The 15,010-nt window shown below is 42.4% G+C and overlaps 2 protein-coding genes across 2 annotated transcripts; both read left to right on the top strand.

Moving 5' to 3' along the window:
- The first annotated feature begins 1,082 nt into the window (after positions 1-1,082).
- LOC119899969 (cystatin-C-like) lies at positions 1,083-2,508 on the top strand. Its single transcript, XM_038714802.1, has 4 exons — positions 1,083-1,241; positions 1,531-1,694; positions 2,028-2,138; positions 2,324-2,508. The coding sequence occupies exons 1-4, from the start codon at positions 1,193-1,195 to the stop codon at positions 2,402-2,404; spliced, it is 405 nt and encodes a 134-aa protein (XP_038570730.1). The 5' UTR covers positions 1,083-1,192; the 3' UTR covers positions 2,405-2,508.
- A 10,722-nt stretch (positions 2,509-13,230) lies between these two features.
- On the top strand, positions 13,231-14,660 carry LOC119899960 (cystatin-C-like). The gene is made up of 4 exons (XM_038714792.1): positions 13,231-13,389; positions 13,681-13,844; positions 14,178-14,288; positions 14,476-14,660. The coding sequence occupies exons 1-4, from the start codon at positions 13,341-13,343 to the stop codon at positions 14,554-14,556; spliced, it is 405 nt and encodes a 134-aa protein (XP_038570720.1). The 5' UTR covers positions 13,231-13,340; the 3' UTR covers positions 14,557-14,660.
- The last annotated feature ends 350 nt before the right edge of the window (positions 14,661-15,010 follow it).

The following is a 15,010-nucleotide window of genomic DNA, read 5'->3' as shown; positions in this document are numbered from 1 at the left end:
TTATTGCTTTACTGGACCGTAACTTTTTCGCTTGGTGAACCTCATTAAAAGAAACTAGTTTTTACTGGACATGGATATTCTGTGCGGTCAAAAGCTAATAGCGTTGCCTCAACACTTACAAGAAGAATTTGGCCTTACAAATTCCATATGTTGTCTTTACTTCTGGGTTTTTTCACACATGTACAACTTGTGAACTGCATGATCTGCCTTTTCCAAGGTTTCTCTCCGTACGTCTGCATTTCAACCACGATGGAAGCTGAGAGGTTGCTCTGATGGTGTGTTATATTCTATAAACATGTTTTTCCTTTCCCCAGCATACGCATCAGCCCTCACGGAGTCCACTGCACCTGCCCCGCTTAGCAGATCGGCCAAAAGATTCAACGGTTCAAGATCAAAAGATCTTTATGAATGAAGGCAAAGCCAGATCAGTCCAACAATTAATATTATCCTGGGCCAAAGACATCCTCAGTCACATTTGTCTATTTGGAACTTATAAACAACATCTGGTAAACAAATAGTCTCAGCCAACACAGTGCAAGAAAGATTTTGTTCTGTCACCGTACTCGGTGTGTATTTTCATGTGGAGCCAGCGGATGTTCATTAATGTGTTCTATTATTGACAAAATAGCACAGTTCAACAGAGCGATCGAGTTCAAAGTGGCTGGAGGCGCCTTTAAATATTACAACACAGAACAACAAAATCCCAACAATACGCACAGACCGAGGACTTTAGGCAGCTTGTTGGAGGTCGGCAGTGAGATCTGACCTCAGTCTGACACGGTGCTAATTATATTTAATGTAACATTGAGGGTTCAATCCTGATGAGTGGGGTTTCTTCCTATAATTAGTGGTGCAAAATACTATTAAACAACTCATTTATTTGAAACTAACACAGGATGAAAACAGTTGAAATCCCTTCAGAGCCACTTCTTTATGAAACTGGCCGGTCCAGGTTCAGGTCCAGGTTGTTGCTTCAGGAGAGGGTTTTTTTAGGTTTTCTGATGAAACACCTGTGCAGGAGCTGGAGCCTGAACTAGCTGATCACTGTCAGTGGGCTGCAACAGGAAGTGACGTCACATGTCGACGAGTATAAAGGAACGAGCAGGAGAGTTTGTTCCTGTGAACAGAGCTGATCTGTGTTCAGAGCATCGAGGCCTCACACCAAACAGACGAGAACTCACAGACAGAGTGCATGATGGGACTGAAGACGCTGCTGCTCGTCTCTCTGCTCGGCGTTCTGGGTAAAAGTTTCTTCTTCTTTAACACGGTTTAATGTTGGAAAGGGGCCACGCTGGATTCCTCCTTTTCCAAACTTCCCTGACTGAAATACTTGATGATTTTCTGAACTGTTATGGTTTAATCTTTAAAGCAGCTAACTCTGTCAGAGAAATGTACTGTAGTAGAAAGTGGTAAAGTACAAACTCAGACGTCCTGCAGACTAAACTCTATCAGCACAAACTCTAGTGAAGCGAGTGTTGAAGACAAGCGCCACTCTAAGGTCAGAGGTGATGGTCTTCCTCTCCCCTGCAGCGCTGGAGGTGTTGGCGGGCCGCAGAGTTGGAGGTGTGACCAACATCAACAAGGACGACCCCGACCTCCAGAAGGCCCTCCTCGTCGCCACCAACTACTACAACACCCAATCAAAAGACCCCTTCCTCTACAAAATCTCCTCCATCAGCAAGGCACGGAGTCAGGTACGACACAGGAAAGGTTTCATGTGCACTCTGTGGGGTCAAAGGTTTCCTCTAAACGTGTAGCTGAATCCATGATATCATTTATCAGTTGATTCCGATTTTCTGTTATCGGAAGGAGGCGAACAACGTAATCAACTAAAGTTCTCAATGTAGCGGAGTAAAAGGTTTGCTCCTGATGGTCGAGCCAGCTGAGTGTTAGTGAATGAGAGACAAATTCTAAAGCACTGTGTGACTGCAGCCATCAGCAGTTACCCAGGTGAAGTACAAGTACCTCACACTTCTACTTAAGTACAGTACTTAGTGACTCTGCTGTCTCGTGTGTTTGTGGTTCAGGTTGTTGAAGGGACTTTGTACATCGTGGATTTGGTGATTTCCAGGACCGTCTGCCGTAAACCCCCCAGCGTCCAAAATCTGTCCAAATGCAACTTTCAGGCTCCTCGCAAGGTGAGTCTGAACTGGTTCATATTACTGACCAGTCCAACAGGAGGAAGGCCAGCTCGCTGTCTGTCCAGCAGCCTCTTGTTTGGTCACTCTCTTTTCTCCGTTCATGTTCTCTTCTGTCTCTTGCGTGCAAGATTTAAAGGTCTTTTATTAATGTGGGAAAAATCCACTTCCTGTGTGTTTTCCAGACGCTTCAGTGTCACGTTGAGGTTTTGGTGGTTCCCTGGCAGAAAAAGACCAGGACTCTGGAGTTCAGCTGTAAAGCCTGAAACCAGCAGCTGCCTCATCCCTGATGGTGTAGTTACCTCCACCTGTCTGCTCCTCAAATTTATTGTAAAATCTGCAATAATAAAAACACTACAAACCAATGGTACATTATGAGACAGTTTCATTCATTTACTGATGTGTTAATATTGGTGTTTAAATGAATGGAGCTCTATACGGTCGTCTAATTTAAGGGTTCTTCAAGATGTAAACACGGCAAATAATAGAGGCGTCCTTCCTTGAAGGAACAAGGTGTAGCTTTCCGCAGCCTCTAGTGGTGAGGTTACAGACTGCAAACAAGACCTTTCCAAGCTGGACCTCATGAGCCAAGAGTCTGACACAGCTTCACACTACATGCTGGTAAACTCCCACTGCAGTGCTACAGTAATATCTTTATGAGCTGGATGTTGACCTGATCCATCCAAACATGGAAGGAGCAACGACAAGAGAAAGTTGACCTGTCATTCAGTCAGGACCACTTTCTTTAGATGTACTGCAGTAAGGTCTCCCTGCGTACCTGGGTTGTTGGCGTTACTGTTGCCTTTCTTTCTGCTCCAACCAGGTCTGAAGCACTTCCTAATGTTGAATGGCATTCATACTGCATGTGTAGGAAGGAAAATCGAACACCTATCACTATCAGCTTGTTAACAGGAGTGCTGAGGTTGGACACATTTAGTCATCTGTTGTGATCGTTAAGTCAAACGGTAAAATGCCAGCAGAAGAATGTGTCACTCGCTCGTGTAAATGAACTGATGCCGCAACAAAAGGAAATGTTCGTGGCGCTGCTTGAACAACATAACTTCAAAGGCTTTGTTAAAATCATTGTGGACTCCACAAACAGACTGGATGCAATAACTAAGGATCTCACAAAAAGATGTGGATGACGTTAAAAATGATATCGCTAAGCAAACTGAACGCTGCAACGCCATGCAGTCAGACATCTTTAAAGTTTGTGACAGTTTACTTGCTGTCACTGACAAAATGGAGTATTTGGAGGGACAATCCAGGCGAAACAACCTCGTTTTTGAGGGAATACAGGAGAGACCTGGGCCGAGAAGGAGGAGAAAGTGAAGAAAGCAATGGCGGAGAAGTTACAGCTGCAGCCAGAGGCTGAAGTGGAGAGGGCCCACCGGACAGGGAAACCTGGAGGAGACAGAACAAGGCCAATTGTGCTGAAAGTTCTGATGCCGGATCTGAGAGCTGCGAGAGAAAGACGAGAGGACGAGAAATTTAATTACAAGGTGGCGCAAAAAATGTCTACAGTGGTGGATGATTTACTTGAATAGTGTTCCACTAGAACTATGCAGGGAAAAAAGAAACATGTTATTGTAAGCTGCATCTATAGCAGCTTACAATATCGATTACCAGCTTCTAATATCGATTTATTTAAGGATTGGATGGAGGAAAAATTTACAGAAAGTCATGCTCATCTGTGGGGATTTCAACACTGATTTGCTAAATCCAAACAAGCACAATATTATCAATACAGTGTATAGTCTGGGCTTTTCCCCCAAAATGACCAGACCCAGCAGGATTACTTCCCACTGTGCAACATTAATTGATAATATTTTTACAAATGACGTAGATAACAATACAGTGAGTGGACTATTAATAAATGACATCAGTGAGCACCTACAAGCTTTTACAGTTTACAACAACAACTACACATCTAAAAAAGACAACAAAGCTCTTTTCAGACGGGTCAGAACAGAAGAGTCTATGGTTGCATGTAAAGATGATCTGCTTTCACAAGACTGGGAAATAATAGATAGGGGAAAAGATATTGCTAGAGTACATGGTGATTTCCTAAGAATATTTCAATTATTATATGATAAGAATTGCCTGATAAAAAAATATTGCAGAAAACAAAAATATAGTGATAGACCGTGGATTTCAAAAGGATTACTAAATGCCTGTAAAAAGAAAAACACTTTATAGAGAATTTATTAAACACAGAAAATCAATATAAGAAATGTAAAAATAAGTTAATTAAGTAAGAAAGAATACTATAGCAAACTATTAGATAATAATAAAATAATATGAAGGGTCTATGGAATATACTAAACCGTATTATAAGAAGGGGCACGAGACAGTCTAATTATCCCCAGTATTTCATTGGTAATGAAAAGAACATCAATAACGTGGAGGACGTGGTCAGTAACTTTAATAAATATTTTGCAAATGTTGGACCAGATTTAATCCCTATGCCACGGATAGAATGATCTTATTGAAAGAAATCAGTGTTCAATGTTTCTTGAAGCAGTAGAAGGAAAAGAAATAATAGACACTGTTACAAACTAAAGCATCCACTGACTGTAACGAAATAGATATGAAGATAGTAAAAAATGTAATTGAGGGGATCTTTAATTTGTCATTCCAAACTGAACACCACTTCACAAATCACAGGCCTGTCTCTCTACTGCCACAATTTGTGGTTGGGGTATTCATTGATTTGATACAATTAATCATGAAATATTAATCAATAAACTGGAAAGGCTCGGGATCAGGGGGATAGAGCTGAATTGGTTAAGCAGTTATTTAAAAGACAGGAAACAATTTGTGAAGTTGGGAGATTATACATCTGAATGTTTGGACATTGCGTGTGGTGTCCCCCAGGGGTCAGTGTTGGGACCAAAATGATTTATCCTCTACATAAACGCCATATTTAAAGGATCTGAACTACTCAAATTTGTATTATTTGCAGACGACACAAACATCTTTGGTTCTGGTCAGAATTTACAGCAACTTCTGGACTTAATCACTTCAGAATTCAGAAAAAGAAAACAGTGGTTTGACACAAAGAAGTGATGATTAAATTTGAGCACAACTAAATTCATGATATTTGGCAATTGTAAATCAATCAAGTTTAGTTACAGATCAAAGGTGTTAATACAGAAAGAGTATATGAAACGAAATTCCTTGGAGTGATTATAGACGACAAGATTTGCGGGACATAAAACATGTCCAAACAAAAGTGCCTAGAAGTATTTCAGTCCTGGCACCTTCTAGATTCCAGATCACTCCACATTACGTATTGTTCGCTGGTGTTACCGTATATCAAAATTCATTGCAATCGTTATTTATACTTAGCAATAAGAATAATTCATAACACTGGATATTTGGAACACACCAACTCATTAATCTTACAGTCTAAAGCATTAAAACTACTCAATCTAGTTGAATTTCAAACAGATAGTAATTATGTTGAAGGCTAGAAACATCTTATTGCCTGGCAATATACAGAAAAGGTTTTCTGAAAAGAGAGGGGGGCTAAGACTTAAGGGGAAAGTCAAATTTTAAGACTCCAGTTTTTTCGATCTAGTAGGAAAAGTTTCTGTTTATCTGTCAGTGGGGTTAAATTGTGGAATAAACTAAGTAATGAATTAAAGCAATGCCCAAACATATTCCATTTCACAAAGACGTTCAAAGAAATTATATTCCAGAGGTACAGAGAAACACAGTGCTAATAATAACCTGGGCTTATATTGAAGAATTTGTAGTATGTATAAATATTGTTGTGTATGTGGAATATCTGTGTGTGAATAGAATATATATTATTTTGTAGTTATTTCAATTCAGTTCAATCGAGCCGAACCATGGCTCAGGGTGGGCGAAATAATAGGACAAGACTACCGGAAAGGGGAAAAGTCGAGTTAGTAACATGCAATAATGGGATGAGGTTGCATGCAGAGGGAGAGAAAGTAGAGGAGAGAGGAGCTCAGTGCATCATGGGAAATCCCCCGGCAGTCTAGGCCTATAGCAGCATAACTAAGGGATGGTTCAGGACTCACCTGAGCCAGCCCTAACTATAAGCTTTATCAAAGAGGAAAGTCTTAAGCCTATTCTTAAATGTGGAGATGGTGTCTGCCTCCTGAACCCAAACTGGAACCTGGTTCCACAGGAGAGGAGCTTGATAGCTGAACGCTCTGGCTCCTAGTCTACTTTTGGAGACTCTAGGAACCACAAGTAACCCTGCATTCTGGGAGCGCAGTGCTCTGGTGGGGTAGTAAGGTACTATGAGCTCTTTCAGATAAGATGGTGCCTGACCATTAAGAGCTTTGTAGGTGAGAAGAATGATTTTAAATTCTATTCTGGATGTTACTGGAAGCCAATGCAGAGAAGCTAAGACAGGAGCTCTTTTCCTGGTTCCTGTCAGAACACGTGCTGCAGCATTCTGGATCAGCTGAAGAGTTTTAATGGACTTTTGCGAGCAATAGGGAATTGCAGTAATCCAGCCTAGAAGTAACAAATGCATGGACTATTTTTTCTGCATCGTTTTTAGACAGGATGTTCCTGATTTTCGCAACATTACGTAGGTGAAAAAAGGCGGTCCTTGAAATTTGCTTAATGTGAGACTTAAACGACATGCCCTGATCAAAGATAACTCCAAGATTCCCCACGTTGGTGCTGGAGGCCAGGGCGATGCCACCAAGGGAAACTATATCTTTCGATAATGCGTCACGGAGGTGCTTGGGCCCCAGAACAATAACATTAGAAAATGACAGGTCATCCAGGTTTTAACATCCTGAAGGCACACTTGAAGTTGAGCTAACTGATGAGTTTCATCTCTTTCTTGATGGATAGATATAACTGAGTATCATCTGCATAACAATGAAAGCTTATGGAGTGTTTCCTGATAATATTGCCTAAAGGAAGCATATATAAAGTGAAGAGGATTGGTCCGAGGACAGATCCTTGTGGAACCCCATGACTAATTTTGGCGTGCATGGAGGACTCATTGTTAACATGTACAAACTGAAATTGATCTGATAAATAGGACTTAAACCAGCTTAGAGCGGTTCCTTTAATGCCAATGAAATGTTCCAGTCTCTGTAATAGGATCTGATGGTCAACGATATCAAATGCAGCACTATGATCTAATAAAACCAGTACAGAGACAAGTCCTTTGTCGGATGTAATAAGGAGGTCGTTAGTAATTTACATAGCCTGTTGATAAAGATAGATTGATCTAGTACAGAAGTGCTGACTAAGGGTAAAACTTCTTTAAGCAGCCTGGTCGGGATGGGGTCTAAAAGGGAAGGTTGATGGTTTAGATGAAGAAATTACTGAAGTACAGTAAGTAGTACAGATTGAGGGAAGCAAAGCAGTGTAAACAGATATCTGGGTTTACAGCTGTTTCTAAGGTTCCTGAGTTTATAGATAAGTCGGTTGCCAGTTGAGGGCAGGTCTTGGTGAATTTTGTCTCTAATAGCTAGAATTCTATCATTAAAGAAGCTCATGAAGTCGTAACTACTGAGAGCTATGGGAATACTTGGCTCAATAGAGCTGTGACTCTCTGTCAGCCTGGCTACAGTGCTGAAAAGAAACCTGGGGTTGTTCCTATTTTCCACTATTAATGACGAGTAGTACGCTGCTCTGGCATTACGGAGGGCCTTCCTATAAGTTTTAAGACTATCTTGCCAAATTAAACGAGAATTTTCCAGTTTGGTGGAACGCCAATTTCTCTCAAGTTTCCGCGATATTTGCTTTAATTTGCGAGTTTCAGTATTATACCGTGGAGCTAACCTAACCCTAACCCTATGGAATCTAACAGAGAGATAAACGCAGTACTGAAGCTGTCATTCTCTACGTCCACATAAATATTAAAATCCCCTACAATAATAAGGACTAAAGTTGACAAAAACTCTGCAAATTCAGATAAGAATTCAGAGTACGGACCAGGTGCTCGGTACACTATAACAAATAGAATTAGTTGCAGTGATTTCCAACTTGGGTGTGAAAGACTAAGAACAAGGCTTTCAAATGAGTTATAATTTAGTTTAGGTTTAGAGCTGATTAGTAGGCTAGAGTCGAAGATAGCTGCAACTCCACCTCCTCGGACTGTGTCTCAAGGAATGTGAGTGTTAATATGACTGGGAGGGGTGGATACATATTCATTATCGCGAAGGAACATATATATCTAATTCACCAAGCCATTAAAATATAGGCAGTAGTGGCTAAGCACCTTTTTTCTGTGTGATTGAACTTGGGACATAAACATATGAGTTTATTTTTATATATCTTATTTTATCTATGCATAATATGATTGCCTACCCAGCCCTGCACACTGCCCCTGTACCTGTTTCTCTACTGCTTCCATGCTCCTCCTCCTCCTGCTCTGCTTTCTCTTGCTGCTTTCCTTCCTCCTTCTGCTCCTCCTCCGCCCTCATCAATATGACTGGGGTCATCATCAACCTGTCCCTCTCCATCACTGACAGCTATTAGACATACAGACATACAGAGATTCCTTGCTTATAAAATGATGTTGTCTGTGTGTGACAACACACTGCAAACTACTGTTTATAATATATATCTATAAATATATATATATGCCTATATTAAGTGTGTCCTTTGTCAGGGCTGCCAGTCCAACTATCTACTTGTAGATAAGGGTGTCCCACAAGGCTCCACCTTAGGACCACTTCTTTTTACTATTTTTATTAATGACTTACCTCAAATGTGCTTTTATTCATCTGTATGCTGATGAAACTGTTATTTATACCTCCGACACAGATCTACGACAAATTCAGAATTCCTTACAATCTGACTTCAACCCGGTACAAAAAAGGCTTCATAGTAACAAACTTATACTGAATACGAAGAAGTCATGTTGCATGTTGTTTGGAACTCGACATAGTCGTGTATACTCCTCAGAGTTACAAATTAATTTTGATAACGGGACCCTACTTGAGAAGGTTGACTCATTCAAATAACTTGGACTTTGGATTGACCCTGAACTTTCATTTAAACCACATATTGACTTCATTATCAAAAGATCATATGGCTGTCTAAACTCACTGTACCGTTCTATTTATTGTTTCACCCTTCCTGTCAGAAAAAGAATATTTTCTCAGATGATACTGCCCATTATTGATTATGCTGACACTGTTTACCAGAATACCACCGACACTAATTTAATGCCCCTTAATGTTGTAGTTAACTCGCTTTGTAGATTTGTCTTGAGGTGTCCTTATAGAACTCATCACTGTTTAATGTATGAATCACCAAACTGGTTGCAACCTAAATCAAGAAGGCAATTCCACTGGGTTCAGTTTATCTTCAAATGTGTTCAGTCGAACCTCTGGTCAAAGAGGAACAATGCGGTTTTCGTCCTGGTCGTGGAACAACGGACCAGCTCTTTACTCTCACAAGGATCTTGGAGTGGGCCTGGGAGTATGCCCATCCGGTCTACATGTGCTTTGAGGATCTGGAGAAGGCGTATGCCCGGGTCCCACCGGGAGATACTGTGGGAGGTGCTGCGGGAGTATGGGGTGTGGGGGGCCCTTCTCAGGGCTATCCAATCCCTGTACATCCAAAGCGAGAGCTGTGTCCGAGTACTCGGCAGTAAGTCGGACTCTTTCCAGGTGAGGGTTGGCCTTTGCCAGGGCTGCGCTTTGTCACCAATCCTGTTTGTGATATTCAGCGACAGGATATCAAGGCGTAGTCGTGGTGAGGAGGGGTTGCCCTTTCGGTGGGCTTGGGATCTCGTCACTGCTTTTTGCGGACGATGTGTTCCTGATGGCATCATCGGTCCGTGACCTCCAGCCCTCACTGGATCGGTTCCCAGCGGTTCAAGTACCTCGGGGTCTTGTTCACGAGTGAGGGGAGACTGGAGCAGGAGACTGGCGGTATTGTATTCGCTTTACCGCACTGTTGTGACGAAAAGAGAGCTGAACCGTTAGGCAAAGCTCTCGATCTACCGGTCAGTTTTGGTTCCTACCCTCACCTATGGTCATGAAGTGCTGGGTCATGACCGAAACAATGAGATCGCGGGTACAAGCGGCTGAAAAGCCAGTTGAGGTGGTTTGGGCATCTGGTAAGGATGCCTCCTGGACGCCTCCCTAGGGAGGTGTTCCAGGCAAGTCCAGCTGGGAGGAGGCCTCGGGCAAGACCAAGGATTAGGTGGAGAGATTACATGTGCACACTAGCCTGGGAACGCCTCGGGATACCCCAATCAGAGCTGGTTCTCTGACACGGAAGGGGGCGCTTCACAGTGTGCGACCCAGTAGTCTCCCAGTCGTTTTGTTGTTTTTTAACCGTGTTGTAAACTGTTTTTAACAGTGTTTCCTGTGAATGAAAGAAATAAATTGTCAGTGCTTCAATAATGCAGATTATGGGATTACTCGTGGAGCTTTTTGCACTTTTTTGCGTGTCAACGCTTCTTCTGGACTTTGCCCGTCAAGCCGTAGGAGGACATGGCATATACGGGAAAGGTAATAAGTACTTAGGAACCATGTTTGACAAAAACACTTTATATTACATTTAGCTGATGCTTTTATCCAAAGCAACTTACAATTACTATACATGTCAGAGGTCACACGCCTCTGGAGCAACTAGGGGTTAAGTGTCTTGTTGAGGGACACAATGGTGGATGGGTCACAGTAGGGGAATGAACCCGGGTCTCTCACACCGAAGGCATGTGTCTTATCCATTGCGCCATCACCCCCACTGGTCATTCTGACCACGTTCTTAGTCAGGAATTCTGTTTAATGCCCTCAGGACGGCGCTACCTTGCCCCCCCAAGCTAATGATTTGTCTTTTGTATTCTGTATTTGTGTTTATAGGACCCTCTTGAAAATGAGATGATGCATCTCAAGAGGCTATCCTTTAATAAAATTCAAATATTTAAATGCATATCTAAATAATTTCAGTGTCTAATAAATGCATCACTAATCTGTCCTGTCCATTCTGCTGGGTCTGCACCTCCTGCCACAGCACCCTCTTCACTACGGAAAAGGTCTGTTAATTAGGCCCATTTAGCTGCCTCTTGTGCCAACACTTTTTCCTTTTTATCTCTTATTTTTTCGGCCGTCTCTGTTGCATTCACACAAACCCAAACCTGAGTGAAAGTAAAGTCCTTTGATCGGCGCCTTTGAGCCAGTCGGATGGCAGGAAAAACGAGGACCAGTCCGAGTTGGGAGTGGCCGCTCGTATTCGGCCTCAAGAATGAAAGTATTGGTTTGGCCCAGTCTGAAACACACACACACATGGAATGGACCGGCCGTTCGGGATTTTTTCCCGGTAATCCTGATTGCCAATCCGCTCCTGGAGCACTGGTGGCTTTGGCCAAGCTGGAGGCAAAGAAGTGACAAGAGCAGCGGCACAATCATAGGTCATAGTTTATATACTGTATGAAAACTTTTGGTAAATTTTCAATAATGAGCATTGGCACCACAAGTGTGTGGCTTCTCTGCTCGTTTTTGTCGACTAGCAGCTCATTAATATGGAGGTCTTGAGCACTCAAGAAGACACATTATACACACATATTATTGAACCCATGTCAGAATGAACATCAGCAGAGACAGAACATTATAAGCTTCGTACAGGTCCATTTCATGGCGGGGCAGGTGGTTGTTCTGTTTGGCTTTTGTTATAATTACATTTTCTTCTTTACAGAAAGGAAGCACCACTCTAACTGAGATGCGATGGTGAACCACGTTCAGAACATCCATGAACACAGCTCGCTGGAACCAGTTGCCGTTAAAATGATTAGCGGTCCAGTCTTCAGTGGTGCTGGTTAATTCCTGGTTTAATTTAATTTCAGTGCCTCCAGAAATAAAATGTTGTGGAATTAGGAAAATTTTATAAATGGAAATTTATCACATTTACTAACATTTGTACTGAAGTAAATCACAGCTAATTCTGTAGGGTAAAGATTCTGTTTTGAAACAGCCATTTTGGAGATTAAGAGTAAACACACGTCATCAACAAGACGTTACTAACTTCACGAAGATATCATTTATTGCTTTACTGGACCGTAAACTTTTTCGCTTGGTGAACCTCATTAAAAGAAACTAGTTTTTACTGGACATGGATATTCTGTGCGGTCAAAAGCTAATAGCGTTGCCTCAACACTTACAAGAAGAATTTGGCCTTACAAATGTTCCATATGTTGTCTTTACTTCTGGGTTTTTTCACACATGTACAACTTGTGAACTGCATGATCTGCCTTTTCCACAGGTTTCTCTCCGTACGTCTGCATTTCAACCACGATGGAAGCTGAGAGGTTGCTCTGATGGTGTGTTATATTCTATAAACATGTTTTTCCTTTCCCCAGCATACGCATCAGCCCTCACGGAGTCCACTGCACCTGCCCCGCTTAGCAGATCGGCCAAAAGATTCAACGGTTCAAGATCAAAAGATCTTTATGAATGAAGGCAAAGCCAGATCAGTCCAACAATTAATATTATCCTGGGCCAAAGACATCCTCAGTCACATTTGTCTATTTGGAACTTATCTAAACAACATCTGGTAAACAAATATGTCTCAGCCAACACAGTGCAAGAAAGTATTTTGTTCTGTCACCGTACTCGGTGTGTATTTTCATGTGGAGCCAGCGGATGTTCATTTAAATGTGTTCTATTATTGACAAAATAGCACAGTTCAACAGAGCGATCGAGTTCAAAGTGGCTGGAGGGCGCCTTTAAATATTACAACACAGAACAACAAAATCCCAACAATACGCACAGACCGAGGACTTTAGGCAGCTTGTTGGAGGTCGGCAGTGAGATCTGACCTCAGTCTGACACGGTGCTAATTAATATTTAATGTAACATTGAGGGTTCAAATCCTGATGAGTGGGGTTTCTTCCTATAATTAGTGGTGCAAAATACTATTAAACAACTTCATTTATTTGAAACTAACACAGGATGAAAACAGTTGAAATCCCTTCAGAGCCACTTCTTTATGAAACTGGCCGGTCCAGGTTCAGTTTGTTGCTTCAGGAGAGGGTTTTTTTTAGGTTTTCTGATGAAACACCTGTGCAGGAGCTGGAGCCTGAACTAGCTGATCACTGTCAGCTGGGCTGCAACAGGAAGTGACGTCACATGTCGACGAGTATAAAGGAACGAGCAGGAGAGTTTGTTCCTGTGAACAGAGCTGATCTGTGTTCAGAGCATCGAGGCCTCACACCAAACAGACGAGAACTCACAGACAGAGTGCATGATGGGACTGAAGACGCTGCTGCTCGTCTCTCTGCTCGGCGTTCTGGGTAAAAGTTTCTTCTTCTTTAACACGGTTTAATGTTGGAAAGGGGCCACGCTGGATTCCTCCTTTTCCAAACTTCCCCTGACTGAAATACTTGATGATTTTCTGAACTGTTATGGTTTAATCTTTAAAGCAGCTAACTCTGTCAGAGAAATGTACTGTAGTAGAAAGTGGTAAAGTACAAACTCAGACGTCCTGCAGACTAAACTCTATCAGCACAAACTCTAGTGAAGCGAGTGTTGAAGACAAGCGCCACTCTAAGGTCAGAGGTGATGGTCTTCCTCTCCCCCTGCAGCGCTGGAGGTGTTGGCGGGCCGCAGAGTTGGAGGTGTGACCAACATCAACAAGGACGACCCCGACCTCCAGAAGGCCCTCCTCGTCGCCACCAACTACTACAACACCCAATCAAAAGACCCCTTCCTCTACAAAATCTCCTCCATCAGCAAGGCACGGAGTCAGGTACGACACAGGAAAGGTTTCATGTGCACTCTGTGGGGTCAAAGGTTTCCTCTAAACGTGTAGCTGAATCCATGATATCATTTATCAGTTGATTCCGATTTTCTGTTATCGGAAGGAGGCGAACAACGTAATCAACTAAAGTTCTCAATGTAGCGGAGTAAAAGGTTTGCTCCTGATGGTCGAGCCAGCTGAGTGTTAGTGAATGAGAGACAAATTCTAAAGCACTGTGTGACTGCAGCCATCAGCAGTTACCCAGGTGAAGTACAAGTACCTCACACTTCTACTTAAGTACAGTACTTAGTGACTCTGCTGTCTCGTGTGTTTGTGGTTCAGGTTGTTGAAGGGACTTTGTACATCGTGGATTTGGTGATTTCCAGGACCGTCTGCCGTAAACCCCCCAGCGTCCAAAATCTGTCCAAATGCAACTTTCAGGCTCCTCGCAAGGTGAGTCTGAACTGGTTCATATTACTGACCAGTCCAACAGGAGGAAGGCCAGCTCGCTGTCTGTCCAGCAGCCTCTTGTTTGGTCACTCTCTTTTTCTCCGTTCATGTTCTCTTCTGTCTCTTGCGTGCAAGATTTAAAGGTCTTTTATTAATGTGGGAAAAATCCACTTCCTGTTGTGTTTTCCAGACGCTTCAGTGTCACGTTGAGGTTTTGGTGGTTCCCTGGCAGAAAAAGACCAGGACTCTGGAGTTCAGCTGTAAAGCCTGAAACCAGCAGCTGCCTCATCCCTGATGGTGTAGTTACCTCCACCTGTCTGCTCCTCAAATTTATTGTAAAATCTGCAATAATAAAAACACTACAAACCAATGGTACATTATGAGACAGTTTCATTCATTTACTGATGTGTTAATATTGGTGTTTAAATGAATGGAGCTCTATACGGTCGTCTAATTTAAGGGTTCTTCAAGATGTAAACACGGCAAATAATAGAGGCGTCCTTCCTTGAAGGAACAAGGTGTAGCTTTCCGCAGCCTCTAGTGGTGAGGTTACAGACTGCAAACAAGACCTTTCCAAGCTGGACCTCATGAGCCAAGAGTCTGACACAGCTTCACACTACATGCTGGTAAACTCCCACTGCAGTGCTACAGTAATATCTTTATGAGCTGGATGTTGACCTGATCCATCCAAACATGGAAGGAGCAACGACAAGAGAAAGTTGACC

This window comes from Micropterus salmoides, unplaced genomic scaffold (assembly GCF_014851395.1).
Source record: "Micropterus salmoides isolate LMB-PRFRI ecotype aquatic unplaced genomic scaffold, ASM1485139v1 Ms_hic_scaffold_1, whole genome shotgun sequence".
Lineage (NCBI taxonomy): Eukaryota > Metazoa > Chordata > Actinopteri > Centrarchiformes > Centrarchidae > Micropterus > Micropterus salmoides.
This window is presented reverse-complemented; position numbering and strand designations above follow the sequence as displayed.

What these genes read in the sequence shown, in the direction of transcription:
- LOC119899960 (XM_038714792.1), top strand. Translation starts at nt 13,341, where the DNA reads ATGATGGGACTGAAGACGCTGCTGCTCGTCTCTCTGCTCGGCGTTCTG. An exon ending in CTCTCTGCTCGGCGTTCTGG is followed by an intron (nt 13,390 to 13,680) that starts GTAAAAGTTTCT and finishes CTCCCCCTGCAG; the next exon opens with CGCTGGAGGTGTTGGCGGGC. An exon ending in ACTTTCAGGCTCCTCGCAAG is followed by an intron (nt 14,289 to 14,475) that starts GTGAGTCTGAAC and finishes TGTGTTTTCCAG; the next exon opens with ACGCTTCAGTGTCACGTTGA.
- LOC119899969 (XM_038714802.1), top strand. Translation starts at nt 1,193, where the DNA reads ATGATGGGACTGAAGACGCTGCTGCTCGTCTCTCTGCTCGGCGTTCTG. An exon ending in TCAGCAAGGCACGGAGTCAG is followed by an intron (nt 1,695 to 2,027) that starts GTACGACACAGG and finishes TTTGTGGTTCAG; the next exon opens with GTTGTTGAAGGGACTTTGTA. An exon ending in ACTTTCAGGCTCCTCGCAAG is followed by an intron (nt 2,139 to 2,323) that starts GTGAGTCTGAAC and finishes TGTGTTTTCCAG; the next exon opens with ACGCTTCAGTGTCACGTTGA.